General features: G+C 35.3%; 1 protein-coding gene across 2 annotated transcripts in view; it reads right to left on the bottom strand.

Moving 5' to 3' along the window:
- Positions 1-2,962: 2,962 nt before the first annotated feature.
- LRRC2 (leucine rich repeat containing 2) overlaps positions 2,963-24,684 on the bottom strand; it is a 74,158-nt gene continuing 52,436 nt past the window's right edge. For both annotated transcript variants that reach the window (XM_066338682.1, XM_066338681.1), the window contains exons 6-9: positions 8,702-8,847; positions 6,391-6,546; positions 4,512-4,648; positions 2,963-3,066 (exon numbers count right to left, since the gene is read on the bottom strand). In XM_066338682.1, coding sequence (XP_066194779.1) covers positions 3,017-3,066; positions 4,512-4,648; positions 6,391-6,546; positions 8,702-8,847 — 489 coding nt within the window. In that variant the 3' untranslated portion in view covers positions 2,963-3,016. The remainder of the gene's footprint in view (positions 3,067-4,511; positions 4,649-6,390; positions 6,547-8,701; positions 8,848-24,684) is intronic.

The raw sequence follows: 24,684 nt of genomic DNA, 5'->3' as shown, positions 1-24,684 counted from the left end.
ATGGAGATCATCTTCCCCTTAAGCAAAGGTACTAAACAAATCCTGTTAACAACAGAAAATCTTCTGTTAACAACAAATTCTTACCTATGGATAACATTTGAGGAAGTAATGTTCTACAAGAGCTAGGAATAAGAACTCTCAGCCCTGTGGAGGACTTGGGGATGATAATGAATGTAAAATAGACCATGAGCTGGTTATGTGCTCTTGCAGCCCAGAAAACCAGTCCTGTCCTGCAACAAAAGGAGAAAGCCAGTAGGAGGAGGGAGATCAGTCTCTACTCTGCTCTCCTGTGACTCTACCTGAAGTACTGTATCATTCTTAGCACAAGAAATATGTATCCCTGTTAGAGTAGATCCAGGGGAGGGCACAAAAATCACTGAAATACCTCTCCTTTGAGGAAACGTTGAGAGAGCTGAGGTTGTTCAGCTTGGACAAAATAAGTTATATTGCAGCTATTCAATACAAATAGGCTTATAAGAACACCGGACAGAGACATTTTTAACAGGATTTTTGGTGACAGAACAAAGGGTAAGATTCAGTAAGAAACTGAAATAGTGTAGATTTAGTTTTAGATTGGAAGAAATCCTTTATGATAAAATTGGTGAGTCAATGGATGTTTTGGATACCCCATCATGGAAAATATTCATGGTCAACGTGGACTGGGCTTTCAAAAAACTGATCTAATGAAAAATGTCCCTGTCTATGAGAGAGGGGTTAGGACAGATGATCTTTGAATGTCCCTTCCAATTGAAATCAATCTGTGATTCCATGAAAATTGGATTGACAGATGTCTGAAGTTGAAGAACTCTATTTGGACCTCCCGGCCTTGCATTTTCCATTACTTCATTGTTACAGATTTGTTTCAAGAAAGTGTTAACCTGAACTTAAAGATTGCTGGTGATTGATAAGTTGTGTTTTAGAAGTTATCCCATAGTTACCTTTTTTCAGAAAAACAGACCTTTTGTTACTAATTCAGATATGTGAACTAAAGTTTTAGACTTCTGCCTTATGTTTGCCTGCTGCATTAAAAAATCTTGCTTCTAGACAGTGATCTTGCTTTTATAAATATTGACAAGCAAATGGACTTGTGAACAGTGCTGTTCAATGAATTAAAAATGCATGGGTTTTACTTATGCTAAGTTGTTGTTTCCAATTTGTCCCTAAATTATTTGTAGCACTTTTATCTGTGAACAGCAAAAAAAATCTTACTTTTTGAGTAAGATTAGCAGCAATTCTAAGGACTAATATGACTTCTCCATTCAGGTACTTTTTGTTTATATATCCAATACTACTGAAAGTGGAATTTGCATTGCAACTTTTGTTTTGTTAACTGTGTTTGCATATCTAGATTTTTCTAGTTACAACTCCATTCTATAAACACAGCCTTTGTGATTTCCATTCCTATAATTTTCAGTGCATTTTATTAGACTGTGACAGAATTCTAGAACTAGAATTTCAAGCAATATCAGAACAGATGTCTTACAGAAGGTCATCATCAATATCACTACTTAATCAACTAAATTTATAACTTAAATAAAAGCAAGTTTGGTAAGATAGTTTCACATAGCTTAATTTCTCAAAGCCCACTTTGACACTTTCATCCTATTTCAATTTCTTCATAATAATACAAAAAATTTTCTTCTGTTATTCTGCTCCAGATCAAGGTCAATTTTTCTTATTTTTTTAAACTTCTCCCTTCATCACAACTTGCTTAAAATCTGCATTCACACCTAGAGATCAATTTGGATGAGTTTCATTTTGACAGTAATATGACTGCAGAAGGCTATGAGTAGAACAAATAACACGCCTATTATTTTTTTTTTCTTTTAAAAGATTGAATGCTAGAATGTTAAAAGAGAAAACATTTTAAGTTCTTTTTTATATGGAAGCCTGAGGAGCATAGCCTTTATTTCTCTGTTTTTTAAATATGGCTACTTAAGCGACATTCTACTGCACAAAACTCAAAATAGCTCATCCATAACAAAAACCAAAGATGTAAATATTTTCTCACCTAACTGCACTCATAAGTTTAGGACCCTTGAAATTCTATATTTTTGAGTCTCATTTGAGTCTCAATTTTCAAAGTCTCAAGTCTTTTTGGATTAAAAAGATTGCTTTATTAAACAAAAAAGTACATGTAAAACTAGGTTTCTGAAATGCTACTCTATATACACTTAATAATCGTATATAAACAGATTATTAAATAACAAGCAAAAAGTTTTACCATCAAACTCATTCTTAAACAACTTGGAAAATTCCAACAGATGTCCACAAATCCTGTGATCTGAAGCCATTAATATAAGACCTCTATCATAATTTTGCTGATAGCATTAGCTGACACTGCTTAGGGCCTTATAATCTTACTTGGTACACTACTACACTATAAGATTGCTTAGCACAAGAGTTTCAATCACAATTGTACTTGAATTTGCAAACAGGTAAAAGTTTAAAATATGCTTGGAAAAAAAAGAAAGAGAGAACTGCTACAGTTTCTATATGTAAAGTTGTTGAAACTTATCTAAACTGAAAATTCCAAGGACAATTTTCTTGCAGAACAGAATGTTAATGCAAACTATGGATGTGTTCTCATTTGCATATTGTAAATACTTAAATATGTGTTTGGTCTTAAGAAAACATCACATTCAATTTCTAAATCAATCGATCCCCTTTTATAAAATCAGACCTCTCCCTAAGATCACTTTTTGTGTTTCACTGTTTCAGCTGCAACATACAATGTTTTCATTCTTCAGCTATGCTTGTGTATACTTAGTACAGTGAATATTTACTTTCAGCAGGTCTACATGCAAATTAGTGGCTGTTGCTGTGAACTTGAAAATAAATATGTTGACTTAAAATGTGAAACAGCATCTTATGAAAATTCTACTGCTGCTTGTTTTGTCTGTAGTTACTTGAAAAGACTACAGAAACAAATAAATAATTCAATATGATTTTGATGTCAGGTGGATAAAAGGAGAGTTATTCAGATATTCAGTAGAGGTCTAGAGATTTTTAATCTTCAGAGCTGGAGACTGAGCATTACTTTTGTAGTGTAAGAAGGAGTAGACTCTGCAAAAAAAGAAAAAATAAATAAATCTCAGACTTAAGTTATGTAATCCAGCACAAATAAATGGAGCCCTTAGCTAGGAACAGCTGGGTTTGGTTGGTCTTGTTTCAAAGATACTCTGCAAATTATCTCTGTGCTATCTTTCAGAAATTCTGCTGGTTCATATTTTATAGAAGATATTCCTTCTACAGTCTTTTTTTCAAAAGTATTGGCATTATCTATAGTACAAAAGTTCAGAAGCAGGAAATACAAAAGTGATTCATGATCCAAACTCTTCATAAAAAGCAGGGAGGTAAGTTCTGGCTGTGAAGGAAGAAAACTGTATCCCTGAGCTGCTTTGGCAAAGAAAATCATAAAGCTGGCCTATTCTAAATAAGGTCAAATGTGAGTTTCAGGGAGCTGAAAGACTTCCACAGTTCCTAAGACTGTAGATACAACTCCATCACTGCATATTTTAGGGCTGTCTCTAAATCCAAATAACGACCTTAGTTTTTCTTCCATTGCTTTCCTCTCTCCATTTTAACTGTTGTTGCTACCATTATCAGATTCCAGCACTTTTATAGCAGGCTTCAATTTAGAAATAGGCAGAATGAGTATTCATATGTACAGTTTATAGATGTTGACAAACAGAAGCCCAGAATGAGAACATAAGTATTATGAAATCACACCCTGAGCCATTTCTTTATATTTCTCTTTTAACAGTTTTTGTAGGACCACTATATAGACCATTTAAATGCAACCAATGAAAATCTACTGTAATATTAATTTCAAAAGTCCTTTCTACACACAAAATATTAAAGGAATTAAAATGAGCTATAGGGTATTCTGTCTCACAGGAAAGTTTCCCTTTTTTTCCTAACAAATCTAATTAAAGAACACTAAAGAGAGCGAGGATTTCTCAATGATGGTAAATATAAAACAGAATAGCAACATGAAGTTATATGCAAAGTTCCAGGTGCTATGCAAAAAAGATAAAAGCAGGTATTTTTCTATAATTGTACTGTGGTGAAATTGTTACTACCTTGAAGCAAATAATAGTCAAATAATAGTCAAAGAATATTCTACTAACAAAATGAGGCTTTCATATATATACTGTGCTTCATTTTGAGGAGAAGCAGTTCTTCAGGAATTCAAAATCACTAATACTAAGAGAACTAAGTAAATCTACAGATTAAGAATATTCTTTGTGTACATCATCAATCAATTAAGGTTAAGGCTTACACAAACACAATGAATTTCATATACATTTGTTCAATATCAAGGGTCTTAATTAGGGTCCAAACTTTTAACAAAGCAGATTTGGCATTTCACTAGTAGTTTTATTAATACCATAAAAGACAGCTAGAGTTAAAGGGTATATTTCTTGTCCTTTTAAAAATGAATGTTCACAATTTATTTCTGCATTTACATCAAAGATAGCAAGGAGCTACTGCAAATTTGCACATACCCCTTTCCCTTAGGTCTTCAAGGTATGCTTTCATAAACTCTTTTTCAACTTGCTCACGTTCACGTTCATTTTCTATAATTTCTTCAGTGTCTTCACATACAATTGTTTCAACTGGACTGTCCTTGAGACTTACAAATCTAGAGAGAGATTAACACACAAATATATGTACAGACAGCTGAACATCCCTGGCCATCATGAATGACATTTTAGAAATTGCTACCAGAGCCAGAAGCAGAAATGTGAAAAACATTATTTCAATTTTGCATTATGGTATAGTTAGGATACATCTATTATTAGAAATTCAGGTTTCAAGTGGAACTTTCTCTATAATTCACTTCCCATATAAAAATTATTGTGGGGTTTTTTTTTTTCCCATCTATTTACATAAATTATTCTTTGCAATAACAGGTATAGTTCTTTGTTATGGAACTACTACACTGTAATTTCCCCATCTGTTAATGAGCAATATGAACTTCATTCTAACAATATTGCCTATCAATCTAGAATTTTGCCAGCATCATTCAGCTGACAGTATGTAACTCCATTTTTTGGTTATTTCATTAGTTGTCTTTTACAATACATGACAGGGCATATATTACTTTGTAATTGCAAATTTCATAAAGCTACACTTTGCGAGTGTAAAACCAGATGGTTACATAAACAACTTATACAATGTCCTAATAAGTGCATAGCATTCTGAAATTCTGAGATTTTCACTCCAAGAAAGAAAAAAAAATAACAGTTGTTACTTTCAGAAGAGCAAATGTTCCAACAAACATATGGCTTTCTAAAGATCTGATGAATTGCTATGAGTTTGTGATCGGCTGACTTGTTTGGCCCACGTGCCCACCAAGCACCTCTTTCTGCTCCTCTCCTCAAATAGACAAGGGAGAGCAGCAGATGAAAAAATTGTAAATAAGCTTGAGAAAAGTAAAACCTATGCATAGAAGAAAAGCAAAGCAAAGCAAAAAATTACTCTTTTTCTCAACAGGTAATGTCTAGTCACTTCCTGGGAAGCAGAGACCCAGTATATGTAGTTGGTTTCTTTGGAAGACAAAAGCTTCAATAACACATGGTCTGCTACCCATCTCCTTTCCTTTAGCTTTATATGCTGAGCATGACACCATATGGTATGAAATATCCCTTCGGTCACTTGGGGTCAATTGTTCTGGCTGTGTCCTTTCCCAAACTCCAGCTCTTCCTCAGCCTACAGTGCTTTCTTAGGGGAGGATTAGAGAGACAGCCTTGATGCTACGACACCACTGTTCAGCAACTGCTTAAAACACTGATGTGTTATTAACATCTTTCTAGCTACTAGTGCAAGGAATAGCGCTAAGAGAGGAAAGGAAATTCCCTCCACAGCTAACTCCACTCTCAGCCAAACCTAGTATAAAGTCTGAAATGGTTCCATAATCAAAAACATGAACATTGCCTGCAGAAATGCAGTAACTCTGTAATTGCAGACTAAAAGTTCTTCTAATCTTATCCTGCATGCAGCAACAAGGTGGTTCAAAGCAAAGAACTACTAAACCCTTCCTCTCCCAGCAAGATGCACTGCGCCTGGCAGCAGCTAGCATCCAGGCTGCTGGTCCCACTCTGAATCAGGGTTTTGCAGCTCCAGAGTTAGAGCTACTATGCCACAGCCTACCCAGAAATAGCAGTTTAGACATACAGATGCACACTGTGGGTAACAGGTAGATGAAAATTATGCAACTGCAGATCATCTGTAATTTCCAGCCTTTTTAGTGTCTCCTTTACCACTGTGATATAAATTGGATAAGAATTTGTAGAAACAGATGCTGGTTGAAAGCATTTCTCCTGGATGTATCTTACCTTATCTTCTTTAGAATATTTGCCTTTCTCTCTCACTTTTACTTACTTTAAACCTGTGGTTGACTCACAGATGGCTGTGGGTATCTCAACCAGATCTTCACCACTGACAACTAGCAGACTGAGCTTTGGCATATTGACAAGAGCTCGTGGAAGATAAGTCAACTTGTTTTTCTGTAGGAGAAGTGTCTGCAATTCATCTAACCTGTAAAGATGTCAAAGATAGAGATGAAGTAAAATATTTATTTCAAACAGTAACATCTATCCAAAATAGTAATACTTACTTAATCTTGTGTGGGAGCAATTGCATGCAACATCATTGTCCTCTTAAAGTCACTCAAACACAACTTTCACAAAATTCCATCAACTTTGATGGAAATCTCCATACTGGTTGAACATTATAGTATTAATAGCATACGTCTGACAAATAATCAGAAGCATGCTTAAGATAAAAGGTTTTACTGTGCTTTCATACAGAAAATGTTGACAGAACATTATATAAAGCCTCATCAAGTGCATCTTGCAACTAAAAAATACAGGCCACCAGCTCACACTTTTGCCCATATGCCGGATTCTATGAATTAGGTTTTTCTGTGGTAGGCAGAACTTACCACAATAGTATCTCTATCTATTGTTTTTCACTAGTAATTAATACTGTGGGGAGCAAGACAAAAACTAGCTCCTCATCAAAAAGCTCTTGCAAGTTGTCCCAATGAAATCAATTTAATGAGAGTGTTTTGTAGAGGAACTTTTATTTTATTTCCTCTGGCTCTTCCTAATGCAATAGAAATTTTTGTCTAACCCTGTATTCCTTGTATTAGGTAGAAGACAAAAAACATGGCAAATTGATGAAAAAAACTTGTCTTATTTGACTGGAAGGGTCCATTCCTAAAACACAGTTGGCAGGCTGTGCTTATCAGGCCCATGTGGTTTGTTTGAATTCAGGTAAAAATATTAAGTAAGGCTTCAGTTTACTGTCAAATCATCTTTATTAATCACAGAGTATTGTAATGGCATTACAGACAGTAATAATTCACTGAGGTTCTTTGACACCACAGGCATTGAAATAATGAGTCTTACTTTATGAGAGTATAAGTTTACTGATGTGAGGGTTATCCTGACATTTTTTATTCTTCTGAATGCACATGAACCCAAAGTCAAACAAATAAAACCCTATTTTTTGGTGTCTGATTATGATATTCTAGCGTCAAATCTGGCAGCTCAGTTCAAAATAGAGAAGATGAAATGTAGAAAGGGAATAATTTGAAGCTAAGGGAATATAGGTTACAGGGGGAAAAGTTATTTGAGAGGGTATCCTTCCCTAAAAGAAAATATCCTCTTAGAAACTCTTTGAAGTTAGTTGATCTCTGGTCAGATCCCTTGGGAAAAAATGGCAAGTTTATGTTGTTTGTTGTGAATTACTTAAACAAGTTAAGACCAGTGCTGCTGTCAGAATAATCTGTGATTACACAATGTCCCAGAAAAGTCTTTTTGCCCATCAAAAAAGGCCTTGTGAAAGTTAGGAGTGAATAAATTTTCTGTGAAGTTTCTTCTGCCTCTTCTTCTGGGATTTCTATTTCCAGATAAATGAATAATCCTGAATATTTTTTTAACAAATTTTAGTTAATATGTTTGGGGTTTTTCACTTTAAGGCTAAGTAAATTTTTATAAACCAAGTCACTGCAGCACTCTAGAGTAAATAGATAAGCTCAGGGACAAGGAAAGTGCTTTCTCAGGCTAGCAAATCCCATTAAAAGGATTGTCATGGTTAAAAAAAAAAAAAAAAAAAAAAAAAAAAAAAAAAAAAAAAAAAAAAAAAAAAAAACTTGTTCAAAGTGGTTATCCAAACTGTGAGAGTGAGTATATGCGCACACATTCATATATACATCAGAGTAGAAGGGGAGCATTGTTAGTAGGGTTTTTGAATCTTACCAATATTTTTATTCTTTACCAAAAAATTTATCAAGCTTTTTAAGTAACTTAAATAAACATCTTCTCCTCCTACACACCCACCCTTCAGAGAGTTATTGCTGCCAATTCCATATGGTGATTCCCTTTTGCTGGAATTGGAGCATAGTATATCCAGTGAACTTCCCAAAAACAATGTCTAGGTATAATAAAAAATTATTATGAAAGCAGCAGAAAATATATTTTGTTAAATGACTGTCATCAGTGAGCTAGTAAAAGTAGTTTTTGCTCTCAAGCCCAATCCATCAATAATAATGGAAATGTTTATGTTCAAAAATAGCTGCTACATTCCCAAATGTGACTTTCCATCTGTAGTGTCCCTTGGAAGCTTGTTACTTTCTAAATTCACTTAAGAGTTCCTATACCTGTCATTGAATTAAAAGATGAGCTACCTGTCTATGTCTTCTGGGAGATCTTTCAGGCTGTTGCTGCTAATATCCAACCACTGCAAATTAGACATCCGGAGTACACAAATTGGAATAGAATGGAACTTGTTTGCTGACACATCCACAAATGTGAGTTGCTTCAGGTTACTTAGCTAGAAAGAAGTGGTGGTTTATTTTAGTTACTTTTTGCAAATACAAGAAGACATTTCATACATCAACAATTTTTATTCCCTTAAAGCACTTAGAAAGATAAGAATTCATTATTTTTTTACTCAACCATTTTGCCAGCCTTGTCTCTTAGTCATCATTTTATTAAAAAAGTAATTCAGAAATACCTACCTCCCAAATTGTTCATCACCTTTCTAACAGCATCAGGGGATTGAATGACATTTTTATTCTTTAAAACCCTACAGGTTTTAGATTACAAGTCTGGAGCCAGAAAATTACTTGGTTCTGAGGTAACAAAAGACAATTTTTGTAACTAATAGATACCAGGTTACTATTCTCAAAATCAGAGATTTGATAACCTTTATAAAAATTAAAAGGTTCCCTTCACAATAACTTTATTCTGCATTGAGAGTGTAATACTAGGACATGATTAGAAAATGAAACTATCAATTTTAGCCAACAGATAATTTGGTCCAATATTTTTAAAAGATCTTTAAAAACACATCTTTTATACTGCAAACTAAATATGTAATAAAGTACAGTAGATATTTTTACTGGAATAATTTTCAAAGGAATTCTATTTTTAAGGAATAAATACTAAAGGCAAGGAAGATTAAGAACAAATATAAAATATACCTGTTAAAAAAATTAATGAGTTGAATAGACCTCTCTGTGTAGTGAATCAATTATGCATTCCACCAGTGTTCATAAAAGCATGCAGCTAGCTAAAGTGAATGTCAAAGGAGTATAAATGTTAATAAAAAAATTTAAATTAAAATTTTATTTCTGAGATTCTAATCATCACTCACCATCACAATCAAACTCTACAGATCATGACACAGAAAAAAAACTAGCAAAAACCTTTCCTTGTCCTTTACCTGAAGGTACCTTAGAATATACAAAAAAATCTCAAACCAAACACATTTTCCACTTCCAAGGAGAGGAGAAGACATGCAATGGATAAAATATGAAAAAATTCTAAAGTAATAAAATACATTCTGAATCTTTTATAATTATTTTGTAATAATTAAGAATTAAGACCTGGGGGTGATTTTATATTATCTACCCAACTCTTTTTTATTGCAATATTGCCAGACTTTCATCTTAATTTGACTCTTGCTATTTAAAGTCCTGACACTCACAACATGGTACTGTGACAAAGCTAGATTCTTTAGAGGCTTTTTGATGGTTGATTTTTGCGGATTGTTTTTGGTTTTGTGCTTGGGTTTTTGTTTCTATTCTTGTGAAGGGTTTTTATTTCATTGTTGTTGTTGTTGTTGTTGTTGTTGTTGTGTTGTTTTGTTTTTGTGAGATGAAGGTTTCTTACTTGGTTTGGGGTTTTATGGGTTTTATTTGCTTGCTGTTTCTCTTTTTTTAGTTATAATCTCATAAGCTGCAAAATCTTGTCATCTTGAGAAATATTTTCAGGGAGATTTACTGAAGCTGTGCTATTACAAATGACTACACAATGAAGTCTATCTTCAGAAATAAACAGAAATAAGGTTTCAGAGTTCCTGAAGTCAAAGGTATAATTTCAAAATCTCCCCTCCACTCTCTTAAAAAGTTCTGGTGAGTCATCACCATGGATATGTCTCACTTCAGATTCAGAGCTGGCAAACACATTTTATTGTGACACTTTTTACTTTCCAACCATTTTGTCATTTTGGGCACTGACTACAAGCAATGAACATTCAGTCATATTCTGTAAATTTTCCAGACACTGAATCTTTTTTCCAGAGAAACAGAATCTCTCTGAACAATAAAGCACTGCAATTCTTCTAGGCTGTAGCAACAAGACCGTATAGACAATAACTGGCACCATCTTTATACTGCGGTAACTTTGTGGTTTCAAATCATCAACAAATTTCAGATCCCAAGGTATTTAAAGTTTCTCTAAACTCAGGCTATCTTGCTAAAACTGCTGATACATGTATTTCAACAAATTCTCCTCCCAAAAGTTTTTCAAGTACAGAATTAAAATACTATCCCACAGATTTAAATGCCACCCAAAATGTTCTCAAACTATCCCCAAAGAAGAAAAGCCATAACCTCTAAATGGAGAGTAGCTGATGTATGTTAAAATACATTTTCTTTACTGTTCACTCAAGTTCCTAAACACTTTGCTTTTACATGCAGTCACCTGTCACACTGAAACAACTTGGTAACATTAAGATTAGATGGCAAATCTATATTTCTTCAAATAGTCTCCCCTGAAAGTGATTTATTGTATTAAATATCACAACGAATCTTAATATAGTAGTATTACCGTTTTAAGAAATATAGATGTTTCTTCCATTTTTCAAATAGTATGGTATATAGATTGGTTTAATACTTTAACACTTCGTTAGATTAAAAGATACATTTTCAGGAGTTTGTATTCTCACAAAAATGTACAAACAAAACCACACCATCTACTCTATCAATACTAATTTTGGTTCAGAACATTGGTAGCCATGGTTATATTGTGTATGCTACAACCCTTCAGTACTTGTACTTTTAGGGTAATATTTAACAAAGCTGTTTATTTTCTAGAGTATGTTGAAATGTAATGGAATTTTTAATTCAATATCTTCATGATATATTACCAAAAAGTTCCTGTGATAGATGATACGTTGGAAATTATGGCAGTTGTGTATTATATTTTCTAAAGAAAACACTGTATTTTATTTCTTCTTAAAGGACTGTTGGAATATTGTACCTCTTACAACATTTCTTATCATGGTTCCCATATAATTTTTAAATTATCATTAATTTCTGTTTGATGCTGATTTTTACTATTTACCTTTATGATGTAACCTTGAATCAATCACTATATAGGCTTTATTCAATTCCCACTAAAAATACAAAAAAAAAAAAAAAGAATAGCCCTATTTAATAGTCTAGCTACCTTGACAGACATATTGTGGTACTTATGTTTAATTATTCTTGTTACTTTTCTTTGACAAATGCACCATTTAGCTAATCTTCATAATTTTGTTCATAGAATTAATCCAGATAACATTGTAGAGGTCCACTGCTTCTTTTTCTCTCTGGCAATTAAACCTTCAGTTGAATGAAAAGGACAACACGTCCTGGACTGAACTATTATTTGATTAATAGGAGTGGTTTTATTTTTTTCTGCTTTTTTGCTGTGAAACGGATTGGCACATAAGGTTGCATGATTATTTACCATGAATTGCCTACTACTTAGCATCAATGCATTTAAAGGTGTAACGTTGTGTTAAAATATCGTGTTTTTCAGCTACAAGTAAATAACAGAAACTACAACCCCTCAAAGTCAATACATGACAAGACATGAAAAGGTTTAACCTAGAAATGTCTATCCATGCATTACAAATGCACTTTTGCCCAGAAACTTCAGCAGTTAAGTAAAAAACAAATTGTACTACTTCAATAGTATAGGCTATCATATATATTTTTCCCATAGATTGACACACATTATTAACCTGCTGAACACAGCAGGATATATATGAAAAAGAAACATCCTAGGAGCACACTGCATAGTTGTCCACTTCTTTCATTGAGCTGTAAGTGTAACCTCTTCTGTGATCTTGTTGACATTCATGGATAAAAGCACCCATTTTAGAAACTTAGTACAAGAGTCTTGAGAGGCAGCAGACACCCTTCATGAAGACATGGTTGTATATTTATAGCCCAGTTCATCATCAGATTGCTAAACTGGACTCTTAAATTTGATAAAGCAAAGGCATTCAACAGTCAAACCAATGGCTTAGAAAGAGTACTAATTTCATGTGTTTTGTGACTACATCCTCTGAAGCCCAAAAATACATGAAATCAATCAGCATTTCATTTGGTTGTATCTTATGCAATGTCTTAAAGAGCACAGTTGTCTGTCTCAAGCACAGTTAAGGCCTCTGTTAAGGAGAAGGCCTCTGCCATGAGATGAGATAAGCACATCATGGAGTGACAGGATGGCACCAACTCCAGACCTGGTGGACGGGAGATCTGGGTAATACCTCCTGGACAACACATCCAGAAAAACACTGTGGTAAACTGTGGTAAACTGTGTAAAGAAGCAACTGCTCATATGTTTATCACCAGCCAAACAAAGCTCACCCCTAGCTATGGGAGGGGTAGCATCCATCATCACCAAAGCCCCTCTGAAGAGGCCTCTGTGAATATCTGGAACCTGGAAAGTAAATTAAGCCACCACATCAAGAGCTTGAGATAAGATAAAGATGGTGCTATTGTCTGAGTGTTATCTCACGGGGGAGGTTAACAAAGCTTGGGGAGAAGAATCTATCACTGATAGTGACCACAAAGAATGCAGAATGTATGGACTTCAAGGAAAGCCAACTCAGCAACTGTGTTGAGTTGGGTAAAAGGTAATTCCTGCAGGGGAAGATCGTGAGCACCAACCCACGGCCCACCAGCCCAAGAAACCTACCAACTCAAAAGAGAAAAATTAAGGATATGGACTTTACATTAGAAGTGAGGTAATCACGTGACTATTCTCATAGAATGAGAGAACAGCGTAGCTAATGAGCGTTAATTCCCTTGTTTGTTAAAATGCATAAATAGCGAGGAGTTTTGAAAGACCTTAGGAACTCCACCACCAAGAAGCCCAGGGTAATTAAGGACCAACAGGACACTGCTGGATTCACAGGTGGCAAATATCTTCTACTTTATATCTCTCTATCCCCTCTGCATTTTCTACTTCTTTCCCTCTACTTCATATTGATTGTTAAATAAAATCTGTGTTGTTGACTTCAGCATATGGTGGTGTTTGCACCTCAGTTAGGGCAGAGGCATTTCTCACTGATTGGATAATGACATCTTGGTAAGATATACCCAAGAAATTTAAGTAAAAACAGCATTCACTGTGATGGCATCATTCTGACTTTGCAATGTTAAAATCCTAAAACTTTTGTAGAGTTAATCCAACAGACACAGTTATCCTTATGCCAAACCATTTACGTGGGAGTTTAACATTGTCCCCTTTCACTGTTCATCATTTCATCATCCAAACAACAAAAGTTTAGTGTCTAATAGAATAAATATAGCTATGATGATCTTAACATTAGAAGTTCATAGACAAAGACATCGCTTATTATTAAAGTAGGTTTTTTTGTATGCACAAATCTTTCATTAGCTCTACAAAAAAATGAGAAAATCAGTTTTATACAATATTCAATATATTTATCCAAATATATGCAATACATGCAACATATGCAACGTTCAGAAAAGTATCAGATACTGATTAATCACAGATGATTGAAGAATCACATAGCAATAAGGGCAGGACTATTGTCATACAGTTAAAATCCCTAAGAATGTGGATTGTGTGTTTAAGTCTAAGTATAGTCTTGTATAGTCTTCACATGTATGAAATTAATTATCCAATTAATGATTTCCTGGGCTAAAGCCAAAACAAGTCTTCTGTCTCAAAAAAGAAATTTATGTTGATTACTTACATTAAATTTTCATAGCTTTGATGTTGCAGCTACACGCAGTCTGCATACATTATTGAGCTTTGTCATAATAAAGTCATCTCATATTCAAATTTCTAAAACTTATAAATTAAGGAAGAAAGGAGAACTAGGCTCTTTCAAAAGTCAATTAAAATTTTTTCATCAATTTAAATAGGTCCAGTGGCTCACTTTGGGAGTGTATTCTTCATATATTTCAATTAAAATCGTTAGAAGAGGAAGAAAAGCAATGCCAGTAGCATATGGACGTTAACTGACCTATTCAGAGTGTCTGGAGACAAAAGGTCTTTGAATTTATCAATAGATTCTTTAAAGACATATTCTGTTCCATTCCATCAAAAAGGGATGATTTATATTGCTTATGCTCACAACAGAATAGAGACAAAGCCAAAAACATTTTTTCATTTCTGCTTCAAGGTGCACAGCAATTGAATAAATACTTCTCAGATGATGCCATCTTAATTATGATTTAAACATATACAATGATTCTGGTTTGCCATGACAACACAATGCACCCTGTGAAATTACCCATCTGGTCCAAAAAACTGAGCATGCTCATTTAGGCTCATTCTGAAACCCAGAATAAATCATTATTTTCCAAAATGGGCTATGGGAAAAACATCCAAAAAACACAGAAATTTTATTGCATAGCAACTTTAAAAATATATTAGAAAAAAGATAACAGCTCAAATAAAGAATTACAAGACATTGGCGATTTTGTTTTACACTGATAAAATAGTAACCATTCACTTCATAGGAAAATATTATCAAGGATGTTTAAAGAGATAATATCAGTAGAAGAGAACCAAGTAATGATGCAATATTGACAGGTGCAAAATAAATAATTAGGAAAATTGTGGGAGAAAATTATAAAAAATAAAACTAAGAATTTGGCTCTTTAGTTCTAATTTGTTACAACCACACCATTTTGATGGTCGATGATGAAATTTTTTCACCTATTGTTATTGCACTGGGACTGTGCAATAACAACAATCTGCATTCTACATCAGGTCAAGCAGAGACAGCCTGATTAGCTTGGAAAAAAGATTCATTAAATGTCAGCCAGAAATCAGCTTGCTAATAAATTAAGTGGAAGACAAAATGTTATGGCAAGAAAACCCACACTTCTATTTCAGCAGCAGAGGTCAGATTTGCAATTTGTGAGCCACCTTTATGATACCAAGAATAAGCACCTCTATATTTTTTTGCTTTGCAAACAGAAATGGTGGAAATTCTTTTTGTCGTGGCACAGAGTAACTTCTCCAAAATGCACCAGATTCCTGCCATTTGTGGTACTGAGAACTACAGAAGTTGTGAATAATTGTCTAACAGTAGGAGAACCCTGCAACTTGGATCTGGATTTGTCTTTTCTTGAAGCAGGAGTTTCAGAAAGAGTGTCCCCAGATTTGTAAAATTCACACTGGCAATAAAACTACTTTGTACACTGTGATATAGCTGGTCTGGAATTGGGTATGTAGTCTAGCATATTGTTGTAAAATATCAATTATATTTTTTTTTTAACTCCACAGACTTTCCATACACACAGACTCCATATACATGTGTATGACACAGATAGTACACAAACCTAAAACTGAGAACACTGTAAACAATTTAGCAAAACAGGTCACTGCTTTGTGGCTTGACAGGATTACAGCAAATTTTCTCTCCCTCCTATTACTTCCTTTCTTATAATGCTGCAAGACACACATGGGTTTTTTATGTACTTTCTTTCAGTTAATGACAAAAACTAACAGGAAAAAAATTTGACTATATCTCCTCCCAAAGGAATCTATTCTCCCTATTTTATAATAGTATTTCTGGGAAGATTTATGTATTGCTTTGACACTAATATGCAAAACAAACAAACTGAAAATCAAGCTAATATTAGTAAAATAATCAGGTATACAAGATGTTTTTTCCTGACTTGGACAAGAAAGCTAAGGAATGGCACACCCATTGTGTGTACAGTGAGCAGTTTTTTGTACAAATAGATATCCAGCTACTTTCTAATAACTTGTTGGTGAAATTAAGAGCATGAGACTGTGAATTCTTGCAGTTCTTAGTGCTTCAGTGCTATTTTGCCATACTCTGTCCAACCTGTGTCCAGGTAACCTTAGGGCATCCATAGAATCATGTTGTTCTTTGTTAGGTGTCTGATCAAAATAAAAATGAATTCTTATCTATTTACATCCTTTAGAAAGCTTGAAATTAAGCTGGACTTTAGAGATGATTTCAGAGGTAGAATTCCGCTAATGTGAAATTTACAGAGATGTGGCACAGGTTCTGGTGAGCAGACTTCTAGTAATACAACTCAGCCATGTAATCTTTGGTAGGGATGATAACATAGCAAGCCTAAAAACATTATCTTCTTTTGACTAGAAAGTCTAGAAATTGTCTTTTCCTTGGGTTTTTTTGTTGGTTGGCTGATTGGTTGATTTTTTTTTTCCCATTATACATTTGCTGAAATCTTCTTTAAAAAAAAAAAAAAAAGCACCTGCCTACATAGAATATATCCAGTCAGATCTTCAGTGTAGCCAAGAGGCTCTTGTATTGCAGGGAATCTGCTAGGTCTAAATTATATCAAGAGCTCTTCCATTGGATCAGAGTACGTCAGGAAGATATAGGCACAAATGCAGCTGAAGGCTTGTTCCATAAGCTCCTTGCATTGCTAAATATTGTCCTGTGTCTCTTAAACAACAAGGAAAAAATGGGTAACAAATTCAGTCATCTAGCCTGTCCCAGCATGGCTGTTCAGAAGATAAATTGTATAGAATCAGGTTTCATGGTACTGAAACAGTATAAGCTCAGATACATTTTACACTTTTATTTCTATGCCCTATATCAATATAAGTAGCTTACTAACAGATATTTTATTACTCAATTCCCTTCAGATTGCTTCCAAGCTACTTATCTTTGTTTAGCTACATATTGCTGCTAGAGGCATATATAGCCCCGGTAATTTTCTAATAATAAAAAAAGCTTTGACATATTTATGTATATCCTATGCAATATCTGATAATATTTTCTGTGATCATGACATTTTACAAATATCTATATAATGCTTTAAGCATATAAGAACATGAATATAACAAAAGAAAGTATGACTGCTGAGCAAACACATAGGAGTAACATTTATTATTAACAGCATGCGTCTGAAACTGTCAAGATTTTTCACAACTGCAAATAAAACCTAATACTGAGAAGTACAAGCTAATGCAAGAACATTTCTTAAACCGACTGAAACCTGGGAAAAGATGGAAAAATGAAAAAAGTCACTCTGTGAAAGTCATGTGCTCACTAGGCATTAGTGGTGAAAAAGCAAATAAAGAATTGGATATATATGTAATTTGATATAAAATAATTAATCCCATATTACTTCCCAGTAACTAAAGCAATACTATACACAAAACGCCATAATTACCAATTTTTCTCTAGGTAAATTATAGTAATATATGGGATTTGGAGATGAACAATAGATAATAAGAGAATGGAAATACTTTGCTATTTTCTTTAAGTTTTTGGTTTGCAGTAGTTCCAAAGGACCTAAATCAAGAGTAGGAAAAGCTGTAAAGATTAGAACAATTGAATGAGAAATTAGTAATTCGTGATGTATTTTTCCTTCACAATGTTTCTCACAAGAGCAACATAACCAAAAACTATTGCGTCTCTTGATAAAATGAAACTTCTACACAATTAGATTCTAGAATTTACAACAACATGTTTTTAATAACTTTGCAGAATTCTGATGAAACTGACATTTACACAAATAATGAAAACCTCTAATTCTATGTCACAGTCCAAAGAACCACAGTTCAAATCTTTTCAACCTCAGAATACAGCGCAAACACCTCACCAGTGTTCTTGTAGAATAATACTGCTTATTGAGATTTCAAATGCCAAAACATTTAATTTTTTGTAAAGCAGATCTGCAATTTAGAGCTTATTACCATACTGATATTATCATTACCAGAGTGCAAAAAACTGTAAATTAATCTCTGTGCTGCAATGCTGTAAAAAAAACATAGTGAGAGTTCTCAGATACACTGTTTCCATACCATTAATAGTCACTACAAGCAAATGGGGAAAAGTGAACAGAAACACAGTGGCAGGAAGTCACTTATTAAGGTGAAAAAGTACATCAGAGAAAGTATGACACAGGTTTCCTGATTTCCAGCCTTGAGCTCCTGAGGACGACCCCAGGTATGAAATATAAGTATATCGAGACCTTAATTATGGCAATGAAATTGAGATTTAAGACGATCTATATTTTTAGAACCTCCTCACTTTCTCTCTCTCTCTCTCTTTTTTTTTTTTTTTTTTTTTTTTTTTTTAATGTAGTCCAACATTCTACAGTTCAGAAGCATCACGTTAGGTCATCCTGACAACTTTTTTGTTGCCTCTAAACACTATTTCAAAGAGCACTTTATATCTGAGAATTAAATATATTTCAGCTATATTAAAGAAAGTTTGAAGTAGCCTGTTGTCTCCTTAAACTACTTCTCTCCACTGAAAGGAGTGTATTCAAAGAGAAATCATAAAAGCAGAAAAGAACAGCAAATCTTGAAATGGTATGCCCACATGTGATCCAGACACTAGAAGCCCCTCTGCACCACTGTCACACCCTTCAGACATAATTTTCAACTGACCAATTCTGTGTTTCAAGATGAAATGAAATAACAGCCTCAAGACCACATGGCATTTGACATGACTAAAGCTAGGAGTCAGCAGCAGCTATCCCCCAGCAGCAGTGTGTGATGCATACACTCCCCAGTCACGCAGCGATATAATCATGTGTCATGTAACCACAGTCAGAGGAAGTCCTTTCACATACTTCTGCACATTCTTCATGCAAACTGCACACAGGCAAGCACTGGTCACACATACCCAACGTCCACACTGCACATGTAAACTGGCATGTGGAATCTCAAAATTTGAGTCATAGAAATTTGGCAAACCAAGATTATCAGTATCACCTCAGATTAGTCCAGAAAAAAACAGTTTGATGTGGCTACAGTAATGCAGGTGATGGGGAATCTAATAAAACACATGTCAATTAAAAATAGATAAGAAGAGGGGGAAAAAAGAAAATGTTGATTTTGAAAAGTAAAAGAGAAAAGAATTCTGGAAATCTCGTTTTTACAAATGACCTTCCCATGACCTCTATAATGTTTGCTTTTATTAGTCATAAAATTACACATTTCCTTTTAAACTCCATAGTAAACAGCTCTATGACAAGTCAAAATAGTGAATTAGATGAATGGTCTAAACAGCAAGTGAAGAGCTGTCTCCATTTTTTGTGTTTGTTCTTTCCAGCCATTATTTCTTAACCTAAACTCATACTGCTTTGTACTGCAGTTTAGAATGACAGAAGTCTAGGCTTGTGAGTTGGCATCTCTTTAATAAGTAAAGAAGGAACCACTGAGACATATCCTTCTTTGAATTCCCTCACAAATTTGACATCTCTTCCCCTTCACATTGAGTATGATTATATGCATTTTTGTCTAGGACAACTAAGGCAGAGATTTGACCTAAGTTCTATATGAGATTAAAAAATCCTGGGATGATAGGTACTTTCAACTCATCAGGGTATCTCAGTCTTCATATCTTTCCAGCTGATCAATGATGATGAATAAAAATTACAGTCAGCCTTACCAAATGTTTTTTACAACTGCAAAGAGTTGATCAATCATGTAACTACCTGTAATTAGTTAACAGCTGATAGAAATATATTCGGTAATAAATTAAACACATTAATTTCAAATATACTCTCCATTCTTCTTAATGAATAAATAATACCTCTAGTTATCTGCTCTTTATGGAAAAATAAATAGCATTCTTTTCTCTCCCTTCCCTCTGTTTTGATTCTCATCAATCCATGTATGTTGGCACCAGAGTAATTTTTTGCAAGACAAAACATGCAAGTCTGATAGTGTTAAGTATTTGTTCTGCTCTCGGTTTCTATTCAGTAGCTATATAAAATCTGACTCATTATCTCACAGATGAATGGAGGATATATTATTAGAATTTTGAAAGCCTATTTTGCTTTCAAACAGATTTGGAACTATTTTGAGAGAAAGCAGAGCTGGAACAGTACCAAATACTCTTTCCTACCACTAAATTCTCTTACAGTTATATTAATGTTTTTTGTAATAATATAGCCATGTTTTAATGTTCACATTACACCCCTTTGGTCATTGTTAAGTCTTCCCTTATTGCTGTAAAACTACTTGTCTGTCATTCCCTATCACAAAAACATTTTAGACTGTGAAAGGTGATATAACTTTTACTGAACTAATGCGAAAGGTAAAGGAAAGGTCACTGGCACCACAGCATGGAGGTAAGATAGGTCAGATCTCCAGTGAAGTGAACTGTTATTATTAGCTGCTGACTTACTCTGATAGTGAAGTGGTTTTAAAATGATGCTATATTAATTAGAAGGCTTTGGAAGCACCATGTCAAGAGTGGGATCAACTAACACATTTTCCCATGCCTAACTGCATAATCCTATCTCCTAACACAGATCTGTGTCCTTCTTTAGCCCCTCAGCTATTAAAACATTTATGAGAATGCCTGCAGCAGTAAGACCTCTGAGAATCTCTTCTGACACCTAACACCTTTGCACCTGCTTTTTTAGGCTTCACACCCCTACTGCTAATGTTTGATATTCCATCTTATACCAGTTCCATAACACAGCTGTTGTTTTTCATAGATTGACACTTTGACCAACTGCATTGGAAAGCAACTCTTCATGAGCTTTAAGCAAATTCGAAGAGAATATAAGCCTGAGCAAAGAAGGACAAGATGAAATCATGTCTAATGGAGATGCAACCAAGCCAAGCAATTGGAAAACCACTTCTGAGACTGAAAAATGTACTTACAGAAATGTTTGCCCAATTACAGTCAACTGGACACTTCCACGTGATTTAAAATGAAAGATTTACCACAAGTTGGCTTCCTAGTACCAAGTTAATCTTTAATCTCTCTGTTTTGTAGTCCTGAAAAACCCCACAAATAAAATGCCAGTTTTAACAAATCTTATACATGACTCCTTTGCAACTTGCAATTCCATTTTTAACAAATATGATGCATGGCTTCTTTGCAACCTATGAAAAAATCTTACAGAAGTAAAGATTTAACATATTCTTTATAGTCCCATCTAATAAGGCAGGAAGGACCTACAGGTGAGCTCTTCCGGTGCCTTGTTGGATAGTGAAACCTCTGGGAAATTAATGTCCTGTACATTTGATTGCATTTTTTTTTCTATAATTGTCACACACATTTAAAAAAAAATCTTAATAATAATGAAGTGAGGCAGGTTTCAAAGAATATAGATTTGTAGAATGACAGTAAAACAACCTCATATTTACATTTCTATAGAGATGGCTGGTGTCCCATCTACCAGGTAATGGCTTTGAGGCATGTCAGTGACTGATCAGAAAGACAAGAAGTTACATGAAGATGCTCCATGGGGACTTATTTGAAGCTTCCTCACACACACAAAGAGCTTGTGCCTCTGTTCTTCCTGCTAAATGTGTGGCTGCGATGAAGAGGACTGGACAGATAAACAGCAAGAGGACAGAAGAGACTGAAAATTCTCCAGCTGTTGAATTTCAGTTTTAAAATAACAATTAGAATCATATTAATATATAAAATGTTATTTATGTCTATTCTGGATACTGTTGTCTTTGAAAACCATTGGTGACTAGTGTTAGTGCCTAATAAATCCCTGATCACATCAGGGGGTTTTTAGGGTCATAGCTGTTAGCATTATTAAACAATTTAAGGGACAACTATTTATAATTATATTTTTCAGGTAACCAAAGCAGAGAAACAGCACTAGTTGTAACTCCTGTGACCACAGAAAGCCTTTCCAGAGGGGATGCATTCCTGGACCTGTAGATCATCAATGCAAGTAAGCTAATTGGTGACATAAAAATTAGAAGCAGTCTGGGGTGCAGTTATCATACACTGATGGAATTCATAGTTCTGAAGGATATGAGTCAGTCGAAGAGTAAAGTCAGGACCCTGAGCTTTAGGAATGCAAACTTCCAGCTCTTCAAGGGCGTAGTTGATAGCAATCCATTGGGAAACTTATTTCAGGGACAAGGGTGAAAAACAAAGCTGGCAGATATCTAAGGATGCCTTCCATAGTGCTCAAGACCTTTCTATCCCCAGGTGTAAATGATCAGTCAAGGATGACAAGGGACTGGAATGACTAAGCAGGAAACTGTTGGTCAAACTAACGTGGAAGAGGCAAATGCATAGCAAAAGCAAGGACAGGTAACCTAAGAGGACTGTAGGAACGCAGTCCATTTGTACAGGGGTGGGGTGAGGAAGGCCAGGGTGAAACTATAAGTGTATCTCTTGCAGCCCTGTGGACTTTCATGGGCTGCAGGGGTGCAGATGCCTCCCCATGGTCTGCACCAGGGGCTGCAGCAGAACCTCAGCTCTGGCGCCTGGAGCATCTCCTCCCCTTCATTCTGCACTGACCTCGGTGTCTGCAGAGCTGTTTCCTCTCACATGTTCTCACTCCACTCTTCTCTGGTTGCAACTACATCTGCACAATAACTTTTATTTCATTCTTAAACATAACTGAAGCATTGCCCCTATTTCTAACCAGCCCAGCCTTGGCACTGACTCTGCCAGCCTTGGAGAAAGTTTTTAGCAGCTTCTGATAGAAGCACCCACACTACCAAAACCTAGCCACGCAACCAAACACAGTATGCTAAGGCACACAGAAGACTGGGAGGTGATTCAGGACAGCCAGCAGATCTTCACCAAGGAAATGTTCTGCCTGCTCAACCTAGTGGCCTTCTACAGTGGAATGGCTCCATCAACAGATAAGGAAAGAGATACACAAGTCATCTGCCTGGATTTATATAAAGGCTTTGACATGATTCCCCACAACATACTTCTCACTGAGGTGGAGAGGCAGGGATTTGATAGCTGGAGTGGTCAGTAAATGAGGAATTGGCTGGATGGTGTCAACCCCAGCATACTGGTCAATGTCTCAATATCTGGGTGGAAGTTGGTGAGAACTGGTGTGCCTCATGGGTCTGTATTGGAACAGTGCTATTCAATTTCATGTAAGTCATCAATAATGTAAGCAGTGAGATCAAATGGACCCTCAACAAACTTGCAGATGACACAGAATGGTGCAGTTGACCTGCTTGAGTGATGTGACATGACATGATGATTCATGTCACGTCATGTCACGTCATGTCATGTCATGTCATGTCATGTCATGTCATGTGTTGTCATCCAGAGGGATGCAATGTCATCCAGAGGGACTTGGACTAACTCAAGAACTAGGTCCACGTAAGCATCATGAGATTAAATAAGATCAAGTGCATGGTGTTCACCTGGGTCAGGACAACCCCAGTACCAGCACAAGCTGGAGAATGAACAGATGGAGAGCAGCCCTGGGGAGAAGGACTTGGTGGTTGAGAGGCTGAACATGACCCAGCCATGGGCACTCCCAGCCCAGAAAGCCAAACGTGTCCTGGGCTGCATCCAAAACAGCGTGGGCAGCAGGGCAGGGAGAGGATTCTGCCCTTCTGCTCTGCTCTGGTGAGACCTCAGCTGAAACCCTGCATCTAGCTCTCTCACAAGAAGGACATGGAACTCTGGGAGTGAGTCCAGAAGAGAGCAGAAATTATCAGAGTAACCAGTAATGGAAAACCTGCTCTGTGAGGACAAGCCGAGACAGCTGGGATTGTATAACCTGGAAGAGAAAAGATTTCAAGGGAGACCTCACTGGGACATTTCAGTTTTTAATAAGAAGAATTTAAAATATTCAGTTTCCAATAAAGGTGGAGACAGTTTTTAGTAGGGGTTATTGTGATTCGACAAGGACCTTTTAAACTACAAGAGTTTAGAATTAGATGATATAAGGAAGGCATTTTTAATAATGACGGTGGTGAAGCACTGGTCCAAATTCCCCAGAGAGATGGTAGATATCCTATTCCTGGAAATATTCTAAGTCAGATTGGATGGGGCATTGAGAAACTTGTTCTAGCTAAAGATGTTCTTTCCCATGGCAGGGGGAGTGCACTAGATGATCTTTAGGGATCCTTTCCAACCCAAAGTATTCTACAGTTCTATGATTTTGAAAGGTCTTCATGTCTGTGCTTGCTTATATTAAGACTTAGCTGAAACTATGCATCATAAATATAAAACAAGACTTAATTTGATCTTTTGAAAACACAGCATGTTAAAGCAGCCATGAAGCTGCTTTTAATTTCTCAGTTTGATCAGTTATACAGGATTGACATGAAAATGAATCAGTCTCTAATTCTTTCACTTTGTGGTACCCAGATGATACAGAAAAAATTCTGATCACTTTCTAGGACTACTCGGATGTAGTATTGA

The sequence above is a fragment of the Sylvia atricapilla genome, chromosome Z, assembly GCF_009819655.1.
Source record: "Sylvia atricapilla isolate bSylAtr1 chromosome Z, bSylAtr1.pri, whole genome shotgun sequence".
Taxonomy (NCBI): domain Eukaryota; kingdom Metazoa; phylum Chordata; class Aves; order Passeriformes; family Sylviidae; genus Sylvia; species Sylvia atricapilla.
Note: the sequence above shows the minus strand (reverse complement) of the source record. Positions and strands in the feature narration are given on the sequence as shown.